Consider the following 27,349-nt stretch of genomic DNA (forward strand, 5'->3'; position numbering starts at 1 on the left):
GTGAAGTAGTATATTTAAATTTTGGACTATACCTAAAAATTAGTTATACGACTCAGAGCATCCACAACTCACTTAAAAATATCGTGTCCCGTCCCAGTGAGACGAATTGGGAGGAAACGTGATGTGGGCGTCCCCCTCCGACGGGACTTACGCGATGGGGTGATGTATCCTCCCATGTGGCGGTCTGTTTGTATGTGTGTGAAACCCACCATCATCATTATTATTATTATTACAATATTTATTTCTTTGATAGAAAAAAAAATTTAATATTATTCTCTCTGTCTCAATTAAATTCAGTCATATTTATTTTTAGGATGATCCAACAAATTCAGTCATTTTTTTTACAAAAAAGATAAAATATTCATTTATTTTTATTTTATTTCATCACTTACTTTATTTTCTCTTTATCTTTTCTACTTTAATTTTCTTTCCTATATTTTTTAACACAGTTTCTCAATCTTCTTGCTCAAAAGTTTGACTCAACTTAATTAAGACGAAAAAATTATTATATAATTATAAAATTGTTCTACTCTCCCAAATATAATTGTATTACATTGCATTGTTTCAATTCAGTTGGTTTATTAAGAAAATTAAAACTAATTGCAGTGAAAACCATGATATGAATTTATAATAATTTTAATGACATTTATATTAATACTCAAAAAATTTATAGATGTATAGACTCTTGTCATACACGTAACACATATTAATAAAATTTAATTTTGACATAATACTTTTCATAAGTACTGGCTACACATTAAAAAAACAAGTACTACTAATTGGCGTAACAAGTGAAGTATTATATTGTTAACTCAATACTTAATTATTAATTATAATTAAATAATAATTCTTAGATATTCAAATCAAGGCCTAAATCATATGTCTCAGAATGTCAATATCATTAACAAAAATCGTCAATAAAGGTATTAAGCATATATATCAAATTAAAGATAATTTCGATTAAAATTATTTTTCGCACACATATATATCAAATTAAAGATAATTTCATAAGGATTCTAATGAGATCTCACTTGCATATGTTCCGATGTCAAAATTTGAATTTTTTTTTGAAAATTTTCAATTTTTTCGTACAACAATAAATGTCAACATAGTACTTCTAAGAAGGGTTCGACGCTACTGGCCATCCCAGTCTCACGACGCTCCAGAAATGTACTGCAGCAATCAGTCAGCTTGCTACTGGACAAACGGCATATTTGTTCGACGAGTACCTGCACATGGGGGAAAGCACTGAGAGACTGTGTTTGATGAATTTCTGCAAAGGCGTCCGGACAGCCTTCACCGACGAATTTCTCCGGAAGCCAAGCACCGCAGATTGTCAGTTTCTGCTCCAACTTCACGAACAAGTGCACGGATTCCCCGGGATGCTTGGCAGCGTCGATTGCATGCATTGGCAATGGAAGAATTGCCCTGTGGCGTGGAGGGGATCATACATGAGCGACCACAAAGGCACCTACCCCACCGTTATACTCGAGGCCGTTATCGACTACAGACTATGGATTTGGCATGCATTTTTCGAGGTCTCCGGATCGAACAACGACATCAACGTGCTCAACCAATCCGACCTCTTCAACGAAGTTTTGAATGGTAAAGCGCCGGCCATCAACTTCACCGCTAACAACCGCCAATTTAAAATTGGGTACTATCTTGCTGACAACATCTATCCGAAGTGGCCAACCTTCGTGAAGACGTTCACCAGGCCGATAAACGAAAAATAATGTCTTTTTGTGCAGAAGCAAGAGGCTGCTTGCAAGGATGTGGAAAGAGCGTTCAGGGTTCTACAAGCTCAATTCCACATTATCAAATCCTCGGCTCGTACGTGGATTATGGAGAATATGGTCAACATCATGTATACGTGCATAATCTTGCACAACATGATTGTCGCCGACGAAGGACCTGAGGTGGGAAATTGGTTCGACCCCTGAAACCCCAGGAAGCTCTTCCACAAGTAGTCCGCATCGTAGTGGAGTTCATCCTTTTTTGTAAGATCGAATGTCTGTTCGGGCAAGGACACGTAATTCTATGGCCCGCGTCAAACTCCAGGAGTATCTAATGGAGCACATTTGAGCAAAATTTGGCAACCGTTAGACGATCACTACTTTCCATGATTATGCGGATTTCAATAAATTGTAATATTAGGATTTCAATTATGTATTTTTCGTAGTTTCTGATGTTGTAATTTTCGTGGTTTTTAAATGATTTTATGAATTATTAATATTCATTTAATATTTCAATGAAATATTAATTGAATTTATTGAAAATAAAAATAAAAAATGAAATTGAATGAATAGTTAAGAGATGAGATGGTCAAGAGATGGAGGGATGCAGATGTTGTCTCTTAGTTAAGAGATGGAGTAAAAAGTGCAGTGAGGTCCATGAATAATGAAGGAATGAGACGGTATTGAGACAGAGATGTTGATGACCTTAGCAACTAGAGAGGGAGTTAGCAATTGATCACGCCCTTAGTAATAAATTATATATTTACATCACATTTAATAATCCAATAAATTCACCCCTTAGTAATAAATTATATATTTACATCACATTTAATAATCCAATAAATTCACATATAATCCATTTATTTGTCAACTATTAGTCATTTGAATATAAATAATATTTCTTTTCTCTTAACCAAATTGAATCAAAAATTTTGAACATAAATATTAATAAATTATAATAAAAAGTAGAAGATGAAAGATATAAAAAGAATAAATTAGGTGATGGATAAAATAAAGATGATTAGATATTTTATTTATATATATACAAAATGATTTAATTTATGAAAACTTAAATTAATTGGATCGGATGGAATAATAGAATTAAAATTACTACTCCAATAAATAAAGAAAATAGACATTTGTATGAAAATAGCAAAAGCCAAAATGTATTTGAGGGGAGTGGATCCTCTGCTGTGGTGGGAACACAGCAGAGGCTGCTGTGCCTAAAACGACGCCGTATCACCTCAATTTACACTTTCCCATTTCCACAAAAACGACGTCGTTTAAAAGAAGAGGGACACTTTTTCCTTGATCATTCTCTTCTTTTTTTTCACTACGGGAATACAAGATATAGAATCATTTCTTCATCTTTCAACAGATCAGTTGTAATGCGAAGAATATTGCAAAGAGATATGGAGTACATGTTTTTTCAAGTTTTCGACAATGGGGGTTTTCTTCATCTCGTAAATTATCGTGTCCTTCGTAATTTTGGTTCTAATAAAACTTACTTCCACACTTTTTTTTTCTTTTTTGTCTAACACAACCCAATTATCTTCGTGAGTAATCGCGAGAAATCTAATCCAAACATATTTTGCTCAAAAACACAAAAATAATCCAAATATACTTCCTCAAATATGATTTAGACCCAAGATTTAAGTTTCCTTGAATTCTAGCAAGATCGATTATATTGAGAAGAAATATATAGAGAAAAAAAGGAAAAAGTTGAAATGTTTAGAAATAAAGAAGCAGAAGAAGAAAAAAGGGATGATGAGATATGTAATTCTGTATGTATATACCGCCAGCATAGAGATACAAAAATGCAAGATATATGAAACGTGTCCCCCTTCTCTTAAACGGCGTCGTTTTTGTGGAAATGGAAAAGTGTAAATTGAGGTGATACGGCGTCGTTTTAGGCACAGCAGCCTCTGCTGTGTTCCCACCACAGCAGAGGATCCACTCCCGTATTTGAGTAGCAATGAGTGAAGAAAACGACAAAGGTTGCCAGTTGCCCAGTGTTTGTCTTGATACGGTAGAATTTAAACTACCACTGGACCACCGCCAACGCCACCGCCGAAGCTACGACGCCTCCCCCAGCCCCACACCGTCGCAGGTTGCACCCCCTTCTCTCATTTATTTCTCTCACTTCTCACTTTGTCTCACTTTATTTCCTCACCCACCACATTTATTCCCCCAATTTATGTTCTCAGATCTTCTCCCTCTTTTGACTAACCCTAGATCTATCTGTCCCCGCTGCAGGTGAACACACCGCAACTCTCACTCTGCCGAGTATTCAGATTCTGATTGCATTATGCGTGTGTGTGTTTCTGAAGCAAAAAACGTAGCTTAGCTTAGCTTTTTTTAATAGAAATTGATACTACAAATTTCTCATATTGAACCCACCCTAATTCAGCCTCTTGAATCACTACTGCAGTAACAAGGAAGATTTCTGAAGAAATGCTTTCATGTTTATGTTTTGCCTAATTCAGAGTGTGCAATTGTTTTTTGCAGATTCATTAGTGCTGCTGTGTTTGATCGGTTTGCATAGGGGGAAATTGTGTAGTTGAGAGGAGGGAGGATGAGCGAGAAAGCGCCAATCACGGTGGTGGGAATGGGGGCGGAGCTGGGGTATGGGGGGTATAGGGCACAGCCATTCACAGATGTGCAATGGAAGGAGCTGGAGCAGCAAGCCATGATATACAAGTATATGGTGGCTGGCCTGCCGGTGCCACCAGACCTCGTTACGCCTATTCGTCACAGCTTCGAGGGACTCTACGCCCATCTCTTCAACAATCCTGCATGTAATGACAGACTTCTTGATATCTGTCTGTATAATCTTGCATCCTTATGTGTAAAGAGATGATAATTAACTCTTAAGATTTATGTGCATGTCAACAAGCTCAAATTGAGTGTATAATTTGAAGCCTGCCTGCTTATGAGTAGTTGCCATTCTCTAGTGTGGAAATAGTTTTATTTTTATGTGTGGTAACTAGTGAGATTTTGTAACGTGTAAGTTTCTTCTCTTCACTGGCTGCTGAAATTTGTTATAGCTTTCGTGTTACACAATCTGAGATTTGTAGCTTAAATGCTTTCTTCATTGTTATGGTATGTATGTGGAGAAGAATTGCTTATATTGAGTTTGAATCAAAGATTTGTACTCCATTTGTTGGGATGTAAATTTGCTCCTTCCTATGCTAAGGTGGTTGGTTGTCAGGTGTAATTTGGATAATAAGTGGTTTGTGAAGAAATTCACTATGTGATTGAGATAAAGAAATGTGTTAAGTGGTTTGAAGTGAATGAGTTTCTTGTGATGGAACATTTACTTGTCGTTTGTGCTTCTAGTACACTAAAATGCAATTTTTATGCAATCTAACTGTTCTGGGATTTAAATTTCATTCTTCATGCAGTGGGCTATTGTTCCTACTATGGCAAGAAGTTTGATCCTGAGCCGGGGAGATGCCGGAGAACTGATGGAAAGAAGTGGAGGTGCTCAGAAGATGCACATCCGGACTCAAAATATTGTGAGCGGCACATGCACCGTGGTCGCAACCGTTCAAGAAAGCATGTGGAATCTCAATCTACATCGCAGTCCATGTTGACTGCAGGACCTCACTCCTCTACTGGGGGCAGTTTAAACCGCGGTAGCTCTCAACAGATGCCATTGTACTCTGGTGCTAATTCTGAAGGATCATCTGTTGGGAGCAATGCAACAAAGTTGCAGATGGGACCGTATGGCATCAGTGGCAGGGAATTCAGGTACTGCTGACTTAGTGATGCTTGAGATTTTAGTTAAATTGTAGTACTATCTACTAACAGTAATTTTATTTGGACAAACACTCATGCGCGCGTTCCTTGTGTGGTTTGATTATCTTAAGTGTTTTAAGGTATTAAGGATTGGTTATGAATTAATTAAAGTAATTAATGCATTATCTCTTGTGGGCACATGATGTGGTGGAGCACGCAAGAGACCACCCCTTTTATTTGAACAACAAATACAGCTTGATGTTCAACCTACTGCCTTAAATGAATTGTTAGCTTGTCGCTGTCGGTGGCCCATGGTTTTTGTTGTGCATACTCATGATCTAAAGAGCATGGCATATAAGTTATGAACACCATTTCCGTAATCCATTAATGAACCTTTGTTAAATATTAACCAAGTTGTTTCTAACTTGGGTGGTCCGATGGGTTATGCATTACTGAGACTGTTGATCAATGCGATACAATTATTGTACTCGTGTTGGGACGGCTCCTGGTCTGCTAGTTTGACTTTATTGATTTACTGATATTTACCTCTTCTATCTGTGGGATTAGGGATGGGTTAGAGTAGGTGATGAAAAAGGAACTTGTAAATCGATGAGGATTACGAATACATGAGATTAGTGATAATTTTGAAGCATTCAATAAATTGATTCATATGGAAAAGGTAAATACAGATATTACAAGGTTGAACTTTGAGGATACATGATCAAACAAGTTTAATATTGGAATAATATTTTTATGCAGACATCTATCTTATTACATTTCTGCAATCACTTGATCCAACCCTCAGTAATGCGAAGATATATGTTTCTAATCTGTCTGTTTTTTTATGATGCTTGTTGGCATAGTTTCACACAAGAAGCTTCTGGAAGGACGGGAGGTCTGGGTTTAGGTCCTAGTGCAGGCAGCGGCACATGGGGTCTCATGCCTTCTCAAGTATCTTCGAGCTCCTTGTTCAAACAAGGATCCAATTCCCGGATGCTAGCCAGTTCTTCAGTTCAGCAATATACACCTCATGCCCATGAGCCCGTCTCATCAAAGCAGCAGCAGAACGGCCTATTCGGGAATGATATCAGTTCACCTACAATACTGAAGCAGGAACATCTTTTCTTCAGCGAGTGGCCTACGACCAAGGAATCGTGGTCCAATCTTGACAACAATGGAACAAACGAGAACGCCTTCTCCTCGACGCAGCTGTCCATGTCCACTCCTAGGACATCCTCTGGTTTTACTTCAGGAACTGCTTACTCTCCAAATGGTGAGTTAATGTAGTCATTTATTATTTGTTTGTTTATTTAGTCATGGAAGAGTTTACTAAAACCTTGGGTTTTGTTGATAGCAGACGCTTGAAGTTGGATGATGAGTTGGTGCTGCTTGGTTTTGTAATCTCCATCATGTACCATAATAAGCTATCATCCTTACTACACATTGGATTATGTCACTATCGGTATTTAGTATTCCTAAATCGACTGCTTGTATTATTGTCCAAATAAATTTACTTTGATGACTAGTGTTTTACTTGCCTTTCGCTTATCCATATATACATTTATTTTGCTATTCTTTTTATGAAAATTTTTTCTTGAAAATTAGAATTAGAGGCACACTTTGATGCGCGGCGTATTGAATTCAAATTGTAAATAAATTGAAATTTAGGAATTAATAATATCTAACTGGAGATTGGTAAATTCTAGTTGGGACATTGTACAACCAAAAGCACACAAGCTTTAATTATGTTTTACATATAGATAAGTACACCTTAATTATCTCTTGGCTACGTAGCTTTGATGTATCCGCAAATATTGCTAATACTTCGAAGCTAAGTTTTGCATCCCAAATATAGAATTATAAATGTATTTTTCATTTACAAGGACACCGCTAGATTATTTCACTTCAGTTCAGAAACAATTTTTTTATTCCGCAAATAAGATTTCTGAATTCTATTATTTCGACTTTTGTTCTGTATACTATCAATTTTATTGTCAGGTTAGGTATTTAACATTGCAAATCACAACATCGAGGAGACATGACTATGCTGCATAAACCGTCAGTTACTCAGTTGGTGACTAAATTATTGAACGTGAAATTGACACTGGGGAAGGAAGGGTAACCCTGACATAGATTTAAAAATCTCATTTCATTTTTATTTTAATATCAGATGGATATCTTGAAAAAACAATTACTAGTTTAAATATAACTAAAACTCTAAAAAAAGTAAAATATAGGAGTACTACTTAATTTGCAAAAAAAATCCACATTCACTTGGTTAAAGAATTATACTGTATTTTAAATGCAGTCGCATTTAAAATATTTCCATTGGTCAGCCCCAATCTCTAGCCTGAGCATCAGCTAACCTTCATCATTCAATTCTTGTTCGCACCATAGCAAAAAAGAGGTGATAACTAGTTTATTAGGAGCATTTAATTAGTGTATTGCATTTCTGTTACCCAATTTAGAGCAAATATCTTCTTTTTGAATAATGCATGTGGCAAGAAATGCAAATATTGAGAAATGGATTTGCTTGTAACTTGTAAGACTAAATAATGTAACCAAACTTTACTCTCAACCTGAACCAACCCCAACTTCAAATTCTGTCCCCATAAAAAATGATCAGCAAAAGTATACATATAATCATAAATTACAGAACGACCTCATCTACATCAAATGGGAATTTCAACTAGTAGTAGCCCTCAACAAGGATTTTTAAAAAGAGAGACTGGTAGTAGCACATGCATATCAGCATAACCTGAATCATTTCCTAAATCCTCAAACTCAAAGCTTTATGCGCCTATCGCTACCGATTCATCTCTCATATCACTAGAAATCAGACCTCCGAAAGAACGCCGCCTAGGAAGAGAGGAAAACAATTCTAAAAAAAGTCCATCAGAATTCACATGCCGAATTTCAAAAGAAATTTCTTGTGGTTGCATTCTAACATCTCACTCAAGCTACACTCTATACCCTTTCGTGTCAGTAGCTTATGCCTAGACTCTAACTTCCCCTTCAAACCATGCTTAAAGAACTCTGGATATTCAGCCACTTCGTTGATTTGCTTTCCCATTACCTGTTCCAAGAACTTGATTCTTGGTCCCAAGGAGTTACTTGCGCTCTTGATCAGAACAGGAGGATACCCGCCTACCACTGCCGCTATCTGGCTTGGACTGAACCCCCGTGATTCAAGGTACATAACATTAGGCCTTAGAGTTTTGTCAACATCCCGGCATAGAATTTCTGGGAAATTTATTGCTGCTTTTTGGAGCTGAGACTTTGTTAGACCTAGTGATCTTAGATACTCACAAGTTGGTATTAGCCGTTTCTCAACACTATAACCCATGATAAACGGGTGTTTGACCAGAACCTTACCGATCATCCCATCTTTGGATAGACCAAGGCCGGCAAGGAAATCCACCATCTGAGAAAGTTTGGATTCAATGCTGTAACTTATGATCCTAGGGTTTAACAGGATCATTTTGCCAAGTTGCTTTTCAGGAGCACCAAGACCTTCGAAAAATGCAAGAAGGGGGCAGAGTTTCTCTTCCAAACTGTGCCCGAGTATATGTGGGAATTTTGTTATGGCAGAAGCAACCTCCTTTGGTTTTGTCCCCAGTGTTGCAAGGCACTGGATCATCGGCACAAGTTTGTCATGCAAGTCAAGAGTAAGAATCTTGGGACACTTTCCAATAACCACCGGAAGTTTCCTCTCTGGTATGCCTATGCTTTTCAAGTAGTCCCAAGTCTCTGAGGCCCTCTCCCTGTCGACATCATTAAGCTGCTTGCACTTCTTGGACATATCATGAATACTTTTATCATCAAAACCTCTGTCTTTGAAGAACCACATAATGCCACTACCTGTCTCCATATGCCTGTGGGATTTTGTAAAGTTTCAGATAAAACATTCTAACCTTACCCAGTAAAATGGAGTTGGAAAACAAAAGCTAACTTCCTTCTTTGTCCCAAATTTTATGAAGCAAAAACTAGAGAATCCTACTTTTTAATACTCCATAGAAGTGAAAACAAGGGAGCAAACCACATTATAAAACCATGCAATTAATTGAATACAGACAGGCAATAGGGTGAGTAAATTCTACAGAAATATGCAGCAAACTCGATTCTTCAGAAACAAATTAATAAACACATTCCACTGATTTTCAGCAAACAGGTCAACAATATCAAGTAAATTTTCTAGCATCCGAACTCAATTAACCTACAAGTTTAGAGTATAACAGACGAGCCTTATATCTCAGCAAAATCGAGCTAGGAAAAAAATTAATCGAACAAAAACGGAACCAAACTGGAAGGCGTAAGACGGCGAATAGGGAGGATAAGTACGAGAGGAGAGAAAATGGAGAAAAAGTGTACCTGCGGCCCAATGTGGTGGTGTGTGTGGACGGCGACGGCGGGAATTATTTTAGATGTGCTTGCGATATTGGATAATGAATTGACGGTATCTTTTTTGTGTCAGGTTCGGGTCGGATCAAGCCCATTGTGGTGGTATATGTATTATACTATTGTTTGTAGGGATATTGAATGAAACTTTAAAAAATTTGGATTTTTCCCACGAACTTTAAAATTGGTAAATAATATCACGAACTTTACACCGAGCTTATTTTTTCCCACGAATGAGAAAATTCCCACAAATAATATTATGATACGGATTTTTTTTGTAATTTCTCGACAACAATTTTGAGAGCTTCAAGTTTTTCAATCTTTGAAGATAGTTTTTCTTGAAACACACCTAGGGGTGGCACGGTAGGGTATACCACACCGAGAATGTCATACCGTAAATTGCGGTATGAGAAAATGTCATACCTAACGGTATGATTATTTCCATACCGTTACCATACCGTATTGCGGTATACCGTACTTTTACGTTATACCGAAATAAGGTATGACATACCGTTATACATGTGTTTCATATACCAAGAAAATTCTATTATAGCCAAATATTTAAAATAAAATTTCACATATTTAAATAATGTCCAAAAGATTAAAATTAAACCACAATCAAATCTATACAGTGGACTTGATTTGCTTCTCTGCGTGTGTGTGTTTGGGGTTGGGGGCGGTTGAACTAAAATATGAAAGTAGGGTTAGGGATTTTTAACATATTAACTATTTTTTATATAAATTTTAAATATAAAATATATATTGAATTTTTGGCAAATATCGTAAATGCGGTATACCGCGGTATAGGAAAATCTATACCTTTACCGTACCGAAATCTATCGGTACGATATCATACCGTACCGCAACCTGCGGTATACCGCAAATTTGGTATTCGATATTTTCGGTATTTGTTCGGTACGATAAGTACGGTATTTCGGTACTACGGTATATTTTGCCAGCCCTAAGCACACCCTCCAAAATTGTTCTTCAATCTATTAAAATAACAAGAATTTTTTCATTCGTGGGAAAAAATAAACCCAGGGTAAAGTTCGTGATATTATTTGCCAATTTTAAAGTTCGTGAGAAAAACCCAACTTTTTAAAGTTTCATGATATTAGATGCCAATATCACTTCTTTGTAATTGAACCTCTATAAAATATCAATTCACTGTAACTTTGAATATAAGTACTCTCCTCATTCTTTGTTAATAGAGGTTGAATAGAGTTTAAGAATAGTGTCTTAAGTGAATGGTGAATAAAATAAGAAAGATAAAAGAGAGAATAAAATAAGTGAAATAATTAATTTTTGTCATAAATAAAAATAACTCAATTATATTAGAATTTTCTAAAATAAAAAAAATAACTCAATTAACACATGACTATGACTAAGAAAGTACTAACTATTATGAAAAACAATGTGTAACACTTCACCAGAAAAAAATCTATAACAATCCCACATTTTCACTCGTTAATGTGTATTAAAAAATGATGACATTTGTCATTTTCACAGTTTCACTTTTCACTCCATATAAGAGTAATTCACAATTACTAGTTACGTGTGAATACGCTCTATTTCTTTTTATTCCCTCCGCAATAAGATACACATTCCACTAATTTTTTAATTCACTTTTTATAATAAGAATATTTTCTTAAAATTTGTGGCCGATCAAAATGAGAATATTTGTGGAACGGAGACGGTACCTACTTGGGTGAATTGATATTATAGAGGTTCAATTGTAAAGAAATATACCTCCACAATGTACTCCTGAGACGAAGACATATGATTGTGATAATCCAAAAGAGTCCGAATCTCCACGTTTTCAAGCCATACTTCGTGTTACTAGTGCTCCTAGGAAGAGGTTTCCTGGCGACATCAAGAGTTTTTCTCATGAGTTGAATTCACGTCCTTACCCATTTTGGAAGCCTCGAAGGCTAAATAACTTGGAGGTAAGTATACTTTACGAGCAATAATTACTCCAGAAAAAACATCTTGATCATTTTACTTCTGGATACTTCTCAAAACAAAAAAAAAAACCCTCCACAATGGGCTCAATTAATGAGAAATGGGCAAGATCCGACCCGAACCTGAAACAAAAAGGCACCGTCAATTCATTATCCAATATCGCAATATCCATTTCCAGATTTTACGGTGAAAACTCCCCCTTATGCATAAGCTCAAACTCAACCGCAAGTACTTATTCAATCCCTCCAATTATCCATTTTATTCTGAATAAACAGAATTAATCGTTACTGTTTATAAGCAGTCTCCCAGTCTTCGTTTTCCCTGCATGCAGCGCTTGATTACAAGATTATTCATTTAATTTTTGCTGACATTGAAGGAAATTAGTTATACCTTTCGGTTTGTTTTTTTTTTCAAAAAAGTTCCGATATATATTGATGCCAATTGTTGCTTCTGATCGGTCTTCTGCATGCTTGCAAATTCGCGTCATCTTTTCTATATTGAATTTTCCTTTATTTTCATGCATTCTGCAGAAATTTCTGCTATTGAATCATTTCTTTAATTGGGTTTTTTTGTAACATCTTAAAGTAATTCTGCTAGCAGTCTGTATCTATATTTCTATGATTTTTTATTCACATGTGCAACTTTTGCTGCATAACTTGCAGAGTTGATGGAAGATATATGTAGTATTAAAAAACCAATCAGAAATTTGATGGCTACTACTAATTTATTTATTAGTTTCCTCTTTATATCCCTCTTTGTTGTATTTTTTTTGTGCTATTTTCAACTATAGGTTTCATATCTAGCACAAATAGTGATGTTTATTTTATAAACAGCCCTTGTTGCAGTAATCACTGCATAATTATCCATATGAAGTTGAAATGAATTAGTTTCCCAGCCCTGCATCGTTTATTCAATACAATTGAGAATTCCCCCTGATTGCTATCTCTCTGTACTGCTAAGTTTGATGTAGGAAATGATAATAAGGAGTATCTTTAGGAGATATGAGAGGTGGAATCCAGTGCATCCAACATCCGGAGCCTTTTGGGGCGTGGGGGTGGGCATTGGTTGCGGCATAGGATGGGGTCCCGGTTTTGGACATGAGGTTGTCGGTTATGTCGGAGCTGGCTGTGGTGCTGGCTTTAGCGTTGGGATCACTTTTCTTGGCTTCGGAATTGGCCTTCCGGCTAACTACATTTTACAGCTCCCTTCTAGTGGTATATCACTCTAAACTCATATTGTAGTTTATATTGCTAATCAACACATCTCTAGTATAGGAAGCATGCTTAAACACAGCTAAGACAGAGTTGTGATCCTTATTTATGTGATTGTGATATTTGGTTTGTATCTTCCTTTATCGCGTGGTGCAAAGTTATAGAGTAATGTGCTGTTCTAAGTTTCTGTTGTAGAGTATGCTTAAAGACAGATGAGAAACATGTATGATCCTTATTTATGTGACTGGAATATCTGGTTTGCACCTATCTTTTTAGGCTGATCATGTGGTGTGATTCTAAGTTTCCTGTTTTAGCTGTTAAGGTTACAACGAGGGGAGCATGCGATGTTGCTCGGGCTCTTGGGAAGAGGGGTCTTGAAACTGATGCCTGGTCCGGGATTAGTTCTAACATCTCTGAAGTACTACAGAATCCGTATCAGTATGTGCCTTTCTCCTCCTTCAAGGCTGGAAATTGGAAGGAGAATTTTGTAGATTTTGATTGCATGAAAAGTTCGGTGGCTTCAAATACTAAGCAGATCGCTGATTGCTTCCAAAGAGTTGCGGGGCGTTTCAGTCCTTCGGGTGGAACTGGTACGTACATTAACACAATGCTTGTTAAATACAGTATTTTCTTCTTGAACAATGAAAGTACTTTGAAATTATCACACTTAGTTGTCTGTCTTAGTTATTTTCAAAGCTTATCTGATTAAATGCTCACTACTTGATTTATAAACTCACAAATACCATTAGAAGTTATATTTTGCAGCATCCTGGGAAATTTGCAAGTGTATTTGTTATGCTATGGTGCTATGCTAATGCAACTAAATCATTATCCATATATATATTTTCTTGTAAAGGATAGATGTCGACTTTCTTCCAGGTTCGAAGAGTTCATAGCATCAACTACCGTCAAAACGACTTCCCCTTGAGACTGGTTCGTGCCCGTGTCTGTGTCCATACTGTTTTGTAGCGGTGAATATGTGTATCCACGAGAGAAAAGTTCTCCAAATTATTAAGTTTTTAGTGTGATATGAGATGTATAATGTTGTTCTTGAGGGATTTGATATTGTAACGGATAAAATTGGAGCCCGAAATGTGATGCGGTGCAAGGGGTGGCGCTGCCGGGGTAAGCCTGACCAGGAGTCATGGCTTGGCTGGCACCCCTGTTGCGGTATGTGGTGCGGATAAAACGGGCATGAGCACAACTCACATTTTATTTATTGCTAGTTCTCACCGATTTTGTTTTTGTAATTTTCTTAACGTTTTTTATCTTGTGAAAACACGGACTGGTGTGTGCGATTTTTTTTTTAAATTAATTCTTCCATGGCCAGCAGTCAAACTGTCAACCTCAAACTTAAAACTAAGGGCGTGTTCAAGCTGGGAGATTTAATATATGGCCATAACTTATCTGATCCTATTTGATCACTGTTCAACCAAGGTTTTTGAAAAGGAATCGTGTGTTCAAGGTTACAGATATGGTCCCGACTAGGGTTGGTTAATGCTTCCATTTTTTTAATAAAAAAAGTGTAATTCCTATTCTACCCTCATCACTTTCACTTGCCGCCAACTGAATCCATTTTCGCGGAAATCACGATTTCAAACCAAATTTGGGGTTAAATCTCCGACGCTACTATTTTGCAATACAGAAGACGAAACACACAATCAATGGATTCGGGAAGCCAGCACGGGATAGGTATGAACGAACCGCACCGATTTGGTGCTTTATCTATTTCCCGTTTTGTTCATTAGCGCATGTTTCTCGTCCAACAACATTGTGGTTTTAATGCACCACACTTGTTATTGTTTGCCTACTGTGCATCAACCGGTGGACCAATGGCCACTCGAAATCGTGATTTTCTTATTAATTGCAGTTTGAATTGCTGAGTCTGTGGCGTCGATGACGGCCCTACGCTATCTTGTTTGCAATTTTGTAATGGATTAACCGAGTGCGACTGATGACTACTTGATTTGATGTAGTGATAATTTACTATGTGTTTCAACTTAAGGTCTGTCACCGTTATCCGGTGGACCGAATGTAGGTACCCACAGCCAAGTAAAACGTCCTTGGAGTAGGAGCTTCAACATGAGGGCCGATAACGATGGTATGTTAAACCTCTGTTTCTGTATACGCCCAATTTGTTGTACCGTTGCTTTTACATGGGATTCTGAATGGGATTGTGGTTATGTTGCTTTTACATGGGATTCTGAATGGGATTGTGTGGTTTTATGGTCCAGTGGGAACTGATACGCCAAGGAACAAGTTTCGCAAGGGGGAAAGATCAAGACGAATGTGGACTCCAAAGGAGGAAGACATACTAGCAGCGACACTACTGGAGCTCACTGCAACGGGTTGGAAATCGGACAACGGTTTCCGAGCGGGGTACTTAAGTAAGATAGAGGACAGTCTCCGTGCCGAGTTCCCTAACACGGACTTGAAAGGCAACCCGCATATCAACTCCAAAATGGGGGCATGGAAGAAGAGCTATGGCCTGCTCCGATCCATACTGAGCCGAACTGGGGTTGGGTGGAACCATCACGGTGATTACAAGTTTGATTGTAGTGATGAGCAATGGGACCAGATTGTACAGGTATTCTGCTATCAACATGTTTCACTTTTATGCTAAACAATTTCGCTTAGCAGTTGGTTTGAAATGCAGGCAGACACGGAAACCAAATATATGCGGAACAAATCGTGGCCATTGTGGGAGACCTGACAGACTATATTTGGCAAGGACCGTGCTTCAGGGATGGCTGCTGAAGAGATAGGCGCATCTGCGAAAAGTCTCCGTGCTCAAGTTTCTGGTAGCAGTCAGGTTAATGAAAACGACTACCACCCCTCTTTTGAGGATTTCATACCCGAACCGTATACACCTTTGTCCAACATCAATGAGGTACCTGATGACAGCTCCGACAACTCTGGGAAACATAAGTCAACTAGCAAACCAGTACCCAGAAAGCTCAAAAAGTCGTCACCCGACTCTGAGCTTATGGAGTTCCTAGGCAACCTCCACGAGAGAACAGATGCGCGTCTTGAGATGATTTCTAAGCGCATAGGGTATGAGTTCGACATGGGCCAAGCACGACAGGAAGTCTTTGACAAGCTCGGCACCGTTGAAGGCCTCACGCTGTCCCAACGATACCGTCTGTGCAATATTCTAGGAGACAAACCTCAACGTCTTGAAGTTTTCATTGGCATGCCGGTGAATGCTCGTCTTGGATATCTACTATGCGTTTTTATAGGATAAAATGAGGCGCTCCTTAGAATGCCCCACCGCATCTTCAAAACTCCAAATGCGCGTTCAATCACATTGCGCGCTTTGGTATGTCGCATGTTGAATAATTCTTTCAGGTTTTGGGGAGCTTCAGTGTCAGGACCCCACTCCTTGAGATGATAGCGTACTGCCTTGAAGGGTGTGAGGAACCCATTGCAATTTGCGTAAGCATTATCGCAAAGGTAATAGCAACCTATAACACGTAAGGTGAAACGCGATTAATCTTATGCGGTAATGGGCCAAAAGTAGCTAAACATATGAACCATTGGTGTAAGTTATCGGCTAACCTTGCGGTACTTTAAGCCCACCAGCATGGGAAACTGCATCCTTCAAGACGCGGGAGTCTCCTGCAGAACCTTCCCACCCAGGGAGCAAGTACACAAACTGCATTTGACGATCACAAACGGCTAAAACATTTGTTACTATCTGCCATTTCCTCGATCTGTAACGTGGTTTGTCATCATTCGGTACTAATACACTAATATGTGTGCCGTCCAGCGCGCCAAGACAACCCTTCAGTTGCACAAATCAAAGGATACAATGTATTATTTGGGAAGACTAAAAAATATATATAATCGAAGTTTATATAACATCAGGCTATACATTTGTGAATGTATTACCTTAAACCACTTCCAACGAGGGTCGGTACAATCATCCGAAACGGGTGCCGGCTTCACAAGGAGCACAGGATAAAGGCTAAGTACAGCAGCAAGTACCTTGTGAACGTAATACGATACAGTCCCACCTGAACGCCAAAAAGAATTTCCTACTACTCGATTCTTCTGATGGTGTGCCAACACAGACAAAAAAATTACCGTTTGCTCTTCAACTCCTAGGCATTTACCTACTGTCAACCCCCAATCTCGGAAAGTAAACGGCACAACCTACCAAACGTGTTACGGTCCATGCGTAAATTGGATACACAGGCAGAATTTGTGATATCTAGTAACCGGTCTAAGTACTTCAACTGTGTAGGAATCTTGTTGAGCACGCTATGTCGCCGCGCCTGCTCAACAATCTTACGCCTCTGCCGTCGACACCGGGCAGAGATGTAGCGGCGTAACAATGTCGTGGTTTCATTGCGATAAAGGAGCATAATGTCCTCGAGAAACAAAGATAGCTGCGCTGATTTGGCTGAGAAGAGTCTCATCTTGGTGGATTTGTATATTGGCCTTAACTACATAATAATGACATAGGAAATTCGGCGGAAGATTAACTCATAACACAAGTTGAATTACACCCAAAACTAACACAACCGGCGGGATTGTCAGCAAACCACATTAGTATCCCAAAAAAATAGAAGTAAACAAAGTACAAATCGGTAGTAGCACAACAGAAGACGACATCGGGAGAACTATGCTTGCCAAAAAATGTGAATAGCGAACATAAACAAACAACGAAGTTTGGTTGATTGATCGTTGCTTACCTAGGGCCAATGCAGGGCAAGATCGGAAGAGCAATGCACCACCTTAACACTCTGCTACTGAAAATTTCAGCCCTTCCTTCTGTTTGAATCCTTCACCCAAATAAAGTAAACCAAACTTCAGCATTCTGTGTAAATTGCGAACTCTTGAGCCGCCGAATGCCATACCTGGTGTGATTTGGGACCTGTCTTCGTAGGGATCTTGCACGTATCCACCAAATCAGCGAAGACCTCCTCGGCAGCTGCAAGGAATGTGGTTCTAGGGTTCCTCCAAAATGTATCGAATGGGGGGAAATTTGGGAAGACTATGCCTTTCATTTTAAATTGCAAGGGCACCGTAGTAAATACACATGCTTTTCTGGATCAGAAATGAGGTCCAGATTTCATAAACCACCAAAAGGTCCTGAAATGGATTACGAGCATATCAGGTGTGAACAGCGCGGGCCGAGAAATTAAGAACGGGCTGAAGTTGGATCCACCATGTATCTTGAACACCCAATAAGTTACAGATATGAGCCCATATCTGCATATATGAACTTTCTTGAACACGCCCTAAAACTCAATAATCCAATATTTGAAAATAATCACTAAATTATGAAAATTTTGTTATAAAACAGAATTGAAGTAGGAGTATTAAATTTTGTAACATTGTTTTGGACTTTTGGTAAGAAAATAATTACAACTCCATAGTTTACTCATTAATTGTATTCTGATTTCTGTCAGACGAGTAAAATATTATAGTTGCAATATAAATGTCACGTAAGACCTGATGACCCTATTACTAGTATGTTAAAACTCTACACTAAACATATTTTCAAATTTTGGCGATAATGGAGTGAATATTTTGTGAGTTAAGTGGAGAGAGTAACAGAGAGAAATAAAATAGAGTTAAAAGTGTTTACATTTTAAGTAATGTATCATCTTAGTTGAGATAAACAAAAAAGAAAAGTGAGTCATTTTTAATGAGCTATATTTCAGTGTAAAAAATAATGGGAAAGCCATATCATTTTTCTGACGATAAAATTGAATTTATCATTTTTCTGACGATAAAATTGAATTTCGGCATATAAAATTGTTTACATATTTTAAACATTTACTACTATACGGTAAGGGAATTTTTAATGAAAATGGATATAGTTTGAGATAATACATCTAAAATAACTCCGGCCGTCGCCATCCACACAAACCACCACGTTTGGCCGCCGCAGCCGCAGGTACACTTTTTCTACGTTTTCTCTCCTCTGTTGCAGTTATCCTCGCCTTCGCCGTTTACGCTTCTTTATTCGATTATTTTTTTCCTCGGAGTTTAGCTCGATTTTGCTGAGATATAAAGCTTGCTATACTCGAAAATTTTAGGTTAATTGAGTTCGGAATGCTAGGAAATTTACTTGAAATCATTGATCTGTTTGCTAAAAATCAGTGGAATGATGTCACATTGACTGTGTTTATTAATGTATTTCTGAATAATTGAGTTTGGTGCATATTTCTGTAGAATTTACTTGTGTGACCTGTATTGAATTTATTGCATGGTTTTATAATGTGGTTTGCTAAGATTCTGTAGTTTTTGCTTCATAATTTTTGGGGAAAAGAAGGAAGTGAGCTTTTGCTTTTATCTGCATTTTTACTGCTTGAGGTTAGAATGTTTTATCTGAAGCTTTACAAAATCCCACAGGAATATGGAGACAGGTAGTGGCATTATGTGGTTCTTCAAACACAGAGGTTTTGATGATAAAAGCATACATGATATGTTCAACAAGTGCAGACGGCTTGAAGTTGTCGATAGGGAAATCGCCTCAGAAACTTGGGATTATTTGAGAAGCACAGGCATACCAGGGGGGAAACTTTCCATGGTCATTAGGAAGTGCCCCAAAATTCTTACCCTCGACTTGCACGACAAACTTGTACCGATGATCCAGTGCCTTGCAACATTGGAGTCAAGACCAAAGGAGGTAGCTTCTGCCATAGCGAAATTCCCACACATACTCTTGCAAAATTTGGAAGAGAAGCTCTGCCCGCTTCTTGCCTTCTTCGAAGTTCTTGGTGCTCCCGAGAAGCAAATTGGCAAACTGATACTCTTAAACCCTATAATCGTAAGTTACAGCATTGAATCAAAACTTTCTCGGTTGGTGGATTTTCTTGCCGGCCTTGGACTGTCCAAAGATGGGATGGTTGGTAGATTTGTGGCTAAACATCCATTCATCATGAGGTATAGTGTTGAGAAACGGCTACGACCAGCTTGTGAGTTTTTAAGATCACTTGGTCTGACAGAGCCTCAGCTCCAAAGAGCAGCGATGAATTTCCCGGAAGTTCTGTGTAGGGATGTGAACAGAGTTCTCAGATCTAATGTTACGTACTTGGAGTCTTGTGGCTTCAGTTCGAGTCAGTTAGCAGCAGTGGTTGCTGGCTATCCTCTAGTTATCATCAACAGTATAAGTAAATTATTGAGACCAAGAATCAAGTTCTTGAAAGAGGCGATGGGAAGAAGCGTTGATGAAATTGCTGAGTATCCGGGCTTCTTTAGGCATGACATACGAAGATTAAAGTCGAGGCAGAAACTGCTGACACAAAACGGCGTGGAGTGTAGCTTGAGTGAGATGCTGGACTGTAAGCACAAGAGGTTTCTGTTGAAATTTGTCGTTTAGATTTTGACTAATTTATTTGATGTTCTGTTTAACCTGGTGTTCAATTTTGTCTATTTGAATCACATATTTATGAAATACACATCCATTAAATATTATTGATACAGTATGTTTCTCTTAGACACTGTCCAAACATATCTTGAACAGAGAATTTAAACAAAACATAATTCTATAAACAGAAGAATAATAGTACTAGTATAGGAATATTTCTCTTGAAGTAGCAAATATCATCATCATCTGGGCACAATATCTGAATTACTTATGTGATTTCCAGAGAAGTAAGGGGTCTCCTGCACTTTTAGTCTGTGATGAAGATGAGCTGACCAAACTTGTAGTTGAAAAAGCAGGTTTCTTAGGTGGTGGAAGAGTTGAAATCTCACTGCTAAGCATGGACACCACACTAGACATGTTTGGTCTGTCTTTGGGATTTTCTTGCACACACAAAAGTCCCACATTTATGTACCCCAAAGCTGTCGAAGCCGCCACAGATCCTGCCTTTTCATCCACCAGTTCCACACCTCTGCCCGAAATCCACAGTTCCCATGCCTGCAACACATTCAACATGCTTCCTGAATTCTCACACAGTGGGAGGTGTGATAAGTGGAAAAAAACATGATACAATCAAGAAAAGTAGAAAAAGAAAATGGTCACATGTCCAGGAAGACTGATAGAGTCAGTTTTGTAGAAGCCAGTGTTCTTCCTGCCACTTATGATCTCAAGAACCAATACTCCACAGCTGTACACATCAGACTCTATGGAAAATAAGCCTTTCATTGCATACTCAGGAGCAATGTAGCAATATAAAATAAAAACATCAATTTAGATCAGCTTTCGACTAACAAGGTTGCAATAATCTTTCTTTATTGAGCTTACAATGTTCCAACGACTCTATTGGTGTGAGCCTGCGAGTCAGTGCCTCCAAAGATACGCGCCAGCCCAAAGTCCGATATCTTGGGGTTCATCTCATCGTCAAGAAGAATGTTGCTCGCCTTGAGATCTCTGTGGATTATGCGCACCCTCGAGTATTCATGAAGGTAGAGAAGCCCCTGAACAATCCCCTCAACAATACGGGTACGTGTTTTCCAGTCTAGCTTTTCTTGTTTCGTTGATCCTGAACCATGTTATGCTCGTCTTTATTGAAACTTAGAAAAAATGGTTGGTTAAGTTTAGAGTTGGTAGGTACTAACCAAAAAGGAACATGTCTAGACTCTTATTAGGCATGTACTCATAGATTAGAATGCTCTGAACAGGGTGAATACAGCAGCCTAAGATGCGTACAAGATTCCGATGCTGCAGTTTTGCAATCAGTATGATTTCATTTCTGAATTCTTCGAAACCTTGTCCAGATTTTTGGGATAGCCTTTTTAGCGCTATTCTTTCTCCATTTAGTAGTTCGCCCTGTTCAAGTAATCCAACAGTATATTTAGTAATCTTTGAAGGGTGTGGCTTTTTTTTTCAAAATATGAAAGGGTGGAATACATGGCTTTTTTTCTTGTAAATTTGTAGCAAAAAGAGAACATATCTAAGGCAGTTTATGTATATACCTTGTACACTGGGCCGAAGCCTCCCTCTCAGAGCTTATTTTGTGGTGAAAAGTTGTTTGTTGCAGCAGAAACACTTGAGTAGCTAAACATGGGCAGATCGAATTCCATATTCCTCAAAGTTGTTCCATCATTAGTTGCGTTGATACTAACGTCAAAATCGAAGGACAATAGATCATCACCTGGCTCTTTGTTCTCTGTGCTTGGAGGCCAACAATTTCAATCATAAAAAAGGTTAATTGGCCTCTTTTTTTAAGAGGATTAACAAAGGGTTTCCCATCTATCCGGTGATAGACTCAAACCCCCCAACTTATCAGTTAGGAGGAAAACATCTTACCAACTGAGTTGCGCTTCTTTGTCAAGAAAAGGTGAATGGGCCAAACTACATGCAAGTTTCATCCATGACTATACGAATTTCTGTTGTTTCGATATTCTCACTTACTTTGTCAATTTTCTACAAACTAATGCTAAATACTATCCAATTAGGCCGTTTAGCATATCATCCGTTGAACTATGTAGACATTTCAACTATCCACGTCAACATTTATAATTCGAAGGTGATTGACAATCGTATGAAAAACTACAACAACAAAAAGTCCTCGCATTTAGAGTAAATCAAACTCAAATCTTGTAGTAGTAGTACTTTTTTTTTAAGATTATCTTAAATCATTTATACTCAAACTCATTTTGAGTATGTCACATCAAAAAGTAATTTTACTTCTATATTTACATCAAATTCAAATTTTACGTCGCTTTTAAGTATTTCTCACAAAATTTTTAGAGTAAGGTGCATATATAGTTGGAGAAGTGTAGCATCCCGGAAAATTGTGACTTTTTATTATTATTATTATTATTTGATGGCTTATTTTATTTTAAATAATGTGGATGTTGAATGAGAATTTCTTTTGTGGAAATTGAGTCTCTGTGTTTGAGTTAATTATGTGAAATTAGTTGTTGTGAATTATGTGAGTTAATGTGATTAAGCTTTCAATGTGTGAATTAACTTAAATGGGATAATGCATGATCATTCTAGCCATTTTATTTGAAATTTTCGGTCCTCCTATTTATTGGAATTAATACTTTCTTTCTTGGATTTAATTAATTGCTTTGGGATATTTATCCAAATTAAATCCAAACCAAATTATCCATATGCTATTCTAAATAATTTTCGACCCCTTGGCCATCCCTTGAGATTTTCGAAATCTCCTATTAACTAGGAGAAGGAATTATTTTTGTAGATTTAATTGGTATCTTGTTTATCTCTTTCCTTGAATTAAAAATTAAATCTTACCATATCTTGCCAAATATCTCCATATCCTATTTTAATTAGGATTTGATTCTTTCTTTCCCTAAAATCTCATAATTTTCGCCCATATGCCTTTCAATTACTTGTGCGATTAATTTATTTGTTACCTATTTTGTGGGAGTCTTTTCCTACAAGAAATTACCAAATTTAAATCATATTCCTATTTGATTTGAGGATTTAAGTATTTTTCCTTGATTTTTCCAATTGTACACGCCCCTTTTTATTTCCCCACTTGGAGATGCTTGAATTATTTTGTTACCTTATTTATGAGATACTCAATATCTTTTTACCTATTTTGTGAGTATCTTTCTCTCCAAGTAAATACCAAATAAATATCTATGCTAATTAAATATCAATTTTCAAAAATTACTCCCCTACATACTACACGCCTATTTTCCTTTTAATGGTGGGATTTATTCATTGACATCTATTTTATTCTTCCACAATTTTAATTGTTTTATTGTGGGATTTATCCTAGACTATAAATTAAAAGAACCCTAACCCTAACCCTCATATGTTCGCCTTCCTCTTCTCTCCATACCACACGTCTCTCTCTTCCTCTCCTTCTCCACCAATCCTTCACCAATTCCTTATTCTTGCATCATTGTGCAGTTGGAAATTCAAGATTCATCGAAGAATCGCATCATTCGTCATTCCTACCGATTGTTTTTCAAGAGAAAGGTATACTTTGATTCATCTTTCTCCTTCTTACCATTGAATCCATGTTTCTTGATCCCCTCATGCATATAGTGAGTGTAGAAATCGTAGATCTAAAAATTAATCGGTTGGGAAGGATGTTTGCATGAGAAAGTATGTGTATGTGCGTGTATGTATGTGTGTGGGTGAGTTTGTGGATGATTCATTGGTGAATGTTATGTGTAAATAGGAGAACATGGTTGTGATGTCATTTTTGAAGCATGAATATGTGTTGAAAGCATGAATATGTATGTGTGGATGAATGATGGACAAACTCTAGTTTGTTAATGTTGAGCATGAAAATTGTGGTGTTCGGACAGTAGGTTCCGATGAGTGTTTGGCTGACCAAACGATCTTATTTTGGCACGAATTTTTAACTGAGTGAAATTTTAAGTGTCTTCTGTGTTGTGTCAAAATTTCAGCCTCTTTTGACGAAAGATGAAATTTTAACGAATTTTTCAATTGAACTGCGCAGTCCTATCAGAATTTGTATTCTCGTCCAATGAGTTTCGTTTTTGTTTTTGACCGACCTAAAGATGTGATTTTGGTGTGGATTTTAACTGGATGAACCTTGATCTGTCTACTGTGTGGTGACCAAATTTTAGCTTCAAATGATATCGGATGGATTTTTAATGATTTTTACAAGACGACTGCGTTGTTCTGCAAGATTCATGTCTTGATTGAAATAGTCTTGTTGGCAAGTTTTGAATGAAATGCATGATACATGTGTGAGTAAGAACGTATCCTATGATGTGATTATGCGTTGCACGTTGATGTATGCCAAAGGGTTCGTATCGTTTATGATGGTGAACGTTGGGATGGGCAATATGAGAAAACGATGAAAGGAACGATAGGGCATGCATGAGTAATGTGTTGATAGAAAACTGATTGTGTTGTATTATGTGGTTATGATGTTGATAAGGGTTGTTGTGCGTACGTGGGTACGAAGAGCAAGGATTTCAATAAAGTTGTGAACCGTGTTTGTAAGCAATCGAGGTGGGCTTTCTTTACTAAAACTCTTTTACGTTTCAAAATTATGATATTGGAGATATAAGGGTGGTTTAAAGTGTTATGTCATGCCATGATTGTTTTGATGTTGAGATTGTTGCATGATATCTAGTTCGTTTGAGCTTGCTCCGTTAGGCTATAGGGCTGTGATTGTTTTGATGTTGAGATTGTTGTCTGATGCCTAGTTCGTTTGAGCTTGCTCCGTTAGGCTATAGGGCTATGTGTGAAATGAATTCGGGTCTGAGTAGGGCCGCAAACCCTATCAGGCTGTGTACACAGGTGGGATTGGGAGCCGTCCTAGCTAGTCGGCCGGTCTCGTGGGCGAATAGTGTGGCCACACTTTCGTCGCACTATGGTAAGAGGATGTGATTGTTTGATTGATGAGAAAGTGGGGAGATTGTTTTGACTGGCCAGTCTACGAAAATATTTTGTAATACTCGATGATATTCTTTTCTAAAATGTTAAAACTCAAGTTCACTATGGTATGGATGACATAACTTTTATCAAATATTTTGGCGTGTGTCCCCTGAGTATGTCAAGTACTCAGCCCTGCATATGTTTTCTTTATGTGCAGGTTGAGCGGTGATGTTGCGGCGGATGTTGAGTCGAGCCTTAAGAAATTCCGGATGCGTCGTGTCTTCATACATAGGCGTCTCCCTATGACTCTCTAGATACCTTTATTCCGCTGCCTTGTTTCGAATCGTTCTTGATAAAGTCTTTCGTTTTGCTCTATACTACTTTATGACATTAATTACCTTGAGATATTAACCCGCTGCTTAATTGTTTAATCGATTAAAACTTTTCTTTTGAAGCTTTGTTTAAGATGTTGTCTTTCATTGTTTTCCCCTTCTTCTTCCCCGCTCCTAGTCCCTTCCCTAGTCACGATTTCCCCGTCTTTACTATCCTTAGTAAAGGCGGTCGTGACAAGAAGTTTCCTATATCAAAACTCATTTTTGGTGTATGGTTGGAGATGGTGTAACTAACTAACCTTTGTTGTGTTTGGTCCTCCTATTGTAAAAAAGAGCCCAGAAATCCACCGGAAACAATCACCAAAACCGGAACCACAACTGCAATAACCACCTCCAAAGTCTTGCTTTTACCTATACATAAATACACAGCTCTTTTGGTTATTACCGCATCAAGTCAGGTACGGACGCAGAAAACTAAAATCGAATATTTTTAACTACAAGTGCCACTAAAATAAAAAAACAAAAGATATACTACTGTACTAGTTTAAAGATTTTGGTGTGTGTCACTACACAAAACGTACTTACCTTCAGTATCCGAGAGAGCAGAAGAGGCAAGCTTAACGTGCAGCTTCCGATCACCTGCAATGTCGGTTCGTATACTATACAAATCTCCTTTCCACACCAAACATTCGCTCCCATGAAAAGCATAGGCCGTGCACGAGCAGCTCTGCTTGCAAGCCGCCTTACACTCGTTACCACGACCACGACCACTACCATCTCTTACTCTTACTATTTTAGGCTGATTAGGCCACTTGATACCCGAAACCGCAAGAAAACCTACCTCGACTATTTTCCCATTACAATCTGATATAGGGGTAGATCATGGTATTGGGAGACAACGAGGCCTGGAACCCGGACAGGCACGTGCAACCAGCGACCTGCAGCACCCCGTACGGCCCACAGAAGGGCTCCGGGGGCAGGGCTGACGGAGTAGCCCATGCTCCGCCACCACCTTCACCCCTCGATGGCACCCTCTTCAACCTCCCTTTTTGATCATCCATCACCAGCATCGCGAAAACAACACGGGAACTGTCATTACTCATTATCACCTCAGTGTTCTCAAGCCTTACATATGTACTTTGCTTATCCATTTCAAACATGTATCACAAAATGCAAGTATTATAAAGCTCATGCATCAATCAAACAAATCTTATTATTAACAATTGGCTGCAAACTTCTCACTGTTTTAGTTATAATTAACCTTTTTTTCTAAAGTTCAAATTATATTTGAAATTAAATCAAAGCGGACTCTGTAAACTGAAAGAGCTGAAACTTCGATCCCATCTCCCTCCTTTGTTAGTTCGTCGTATAAAAATATGTCACACTTTCCTTTTTCGGAAAAAAGTACCTCTAATTAGTAGTAATATTCAACCAAATATTTCTCTCCATTAATAAATTCAACTACTCCATACTTTTTTTTTCTATTTAACTTATTTTCATATTCTTAAATAGTAGTCTCATTTTTCCATTTTAAAGTGTCCACGATAAATAGTCGTATTTAAAAAACGGAAACTTCTTCTCATACTCTACCAATTTTTTCTTACCTTTTCTTTTTCTCTCTTATTTTATTTATTGTTTCTTTCTCATTTATCTTACTTTACTAATTTCACATTAAAATCCATACGGTTCACAATCAACTTATTCCACTCACATTTTATTATAAAACTA

The 27,349-nt window shown here is 37.8% G+C and overlaps 6 protein-coding genes and 1 pseudogene across 14 annotated transcripts; 4 read left to right on the top strand and 3 right to left on the bottom strand.

Moving 5' to 3' along the window:
* Positions 1–3,696: 3,696 nt before the first annotated feature.
* On the top strand, positions 3,697–7,025 carry LOC121772504 (growth-regulating factor 4-like). 5 transcript variants are annotated; one of them, XM_042169635.1, is made up of 6 exons: positions 3,718–3,846; positions 3,993–4,050; positions 4,245–4,534; positions 5,141–5,489; positions 6,341–6,750; positions 6,832–7,025. In XM_042169635.1, the coding sequence occupies exons 3-6, from the start codon at positions 4,312–4,314 to the stop codon at positions 6,840–6,842; spliced, it is 993 nt and encodes a 330-aa protein (XP_042025569.1). In that variant the 5' UTR covers positions 3,718–3,846; positions 3,993–4,050; positions 4,245–4,311; the 3' UTR covers positions 6,843–7,025. The 5 variants fall into 5 exon arrangements, with proteins under 5 accessions (XP_042025567.1, XP_042025569.1, XP_042025568.1 ...); XM_042169633.1 differs by lacking the exon at positions 3,993–4,050 and having other exon boundaries at positions 3,697–3,846; XM_042169634.1 differs by lacking the exons at positions 3,718–3,846; positions 3,993–4,050 and adding an exon at positions 3,867–3,992.
* A 1,032-nt stretch (positions 7,026–8,057) lies between these two features.
* On the bottom strand, positions 8,058–9,969 carry LOC121769786 (transcription termination factor MTERF6, chloroplastic/mitochondrial-like). Its single transcript, XM_042166542.1, has 2 exons — positions 9,849–9,969; positions 8,058–9,352 (listed from the first exon to the last, which is right to left on the bottom strand). The coding sequence occupies exon 2, from the start codon at positions 9,346–9,348 to the stop codon at positions 8,380–8,382; it is 969 nt and encodes a 322-aa protein (XP_042022476.1). The 5' UTR covers positions 9,349–9,352; positions 9,849–9,969; the 3' UTR covers positions 8,058–8,379.
* A 2,035-nt stretch (positions 9,970–12,004) lies between these two features.
* On the top strand, positions 12,005–14,293 carry LOC121772588 (cadmium-induced protein AS8-like). Of its 4 annotated transcripts, none has more exons than XM_042169739.1 (4): positions 12,005–12,065; positions 12,798–13,051; positions 13,363–13,638; positions 13,928–14,293. In XM_042169739.1, exons 2-4 carry the CDS (start codon positions 12,811–12,813, stop codon positions 13,942–13,944), a joined length of 534 nt encoding a protein of 177 aa, XP_042025673.1. In that variant the 5' UTR covers positions 12,005–12,065; positions 12,798–12,810; the 3' UTR covers positions 13,945–14,293. The 4 variants fall into 4 exon arrangements, with proteins under 4 accessions (XP_042025673.1, XP_042025675.1, XP_042025674.1 ...); XM_042169741.1 differs by having other exon boundaries at positions 12,030–12,065; positions 12,808–13,051; XM_042169740.1 differs by lacking the exon at positions 12,005–12,065 and adding an exon at positions 12,072–12,233 and having other exon boundaries at positions 12,808–13,051.
* A 380-nt stretch (positions 14,294–14,673) lies between these two features.
* Positions 14,674–15,835, top strand: LOC121771125. 2 transcript variants are annotated; one of them, XM_042167912.1, is made up of 4 exons: positions 14,674–14,740; positions 15,054–15,149; positions 15,283–15,635; positions 15,705–15,835. In XM_042167912.1, exons 1-4 carry the CDS (start codon positions 14,713–14,715, stop codon positions 15,759–15,761), a joined length of 534 nt encoding a protein of 177 aa, XP_042023846.1. In that variant the 5' UTR covers positions 14,674–14,712; the 3' UTR covers positions 15,762–15,835. The 2 variants fall into 2 exon arrangements, with proteins under 2 accessions (XP_042023846.1, XP_042023845.1); XM_042167911.1 differs by having other exon boundaries at positions 15,709–15,813.
* Positions 15,785–17,758, bottom strand: LOC121771127. The gene is made up of 2 exons (XM_042167913.1): positions 16,607–17,758; positions 15,785–16,512 (listed from the first exon to the last, which is right to left on the bottom strand). Exons 1-2 carry the CDS (start codon positions 16,707–16,709, stop codon positions 16,217–16,219), a joined length of 399 nt encoding a protein of 132 aa, XP_042023847.1. The 5' UTR covers positions 16,710–17,758; the 3' UTR covers positions 15,785–16,216.
* Positions 17,759–18,808: 1,050 nt separating this feature from the next.
* On the top strand, positions 18,809–20,485 carry LOC121771315 (transcription termination factor MTERF6, chloroplastic/mitochondrial-like). Its single transcript, XM_042168096.1, has 2 exons — positions 18,809–18,956; positions 19,415–20,485. Exon 2 carries the CDS (start codon positions 19,419–19,421, stop codon positions 20,382–20,384), a length of 966 nt encoding a protein of 321 aa, XP_042024030.1. The 5' UTR covers positions 18,809–18,956; positions 19,415–19,418; the 3' UTR covers positions 20,385–20,485.
* Positions 20,486–20,611: 126 nt separating this feature from the next.
* LOC121770272 lies at positions 20,612–26,772 on the bottom strand (annotated as a pseudogene).
* Positions 26,773–27,349: the final 577 nt, after the last annotated feature.

Source organism: Salvia splendens, chromosome 16 (assembly GCF_004379255.2).
Source record: "Salvia splendens isolate huo1 chromosome 16, SspV2, whole genome shotgun sequence".
NCBI classification, from domain to species: Eukaryota; Viridiplantae; Streptophyta; class Magnoliopsida; order Lamiales; family Lamiaceae; genus Salvia; species Salvia splendens.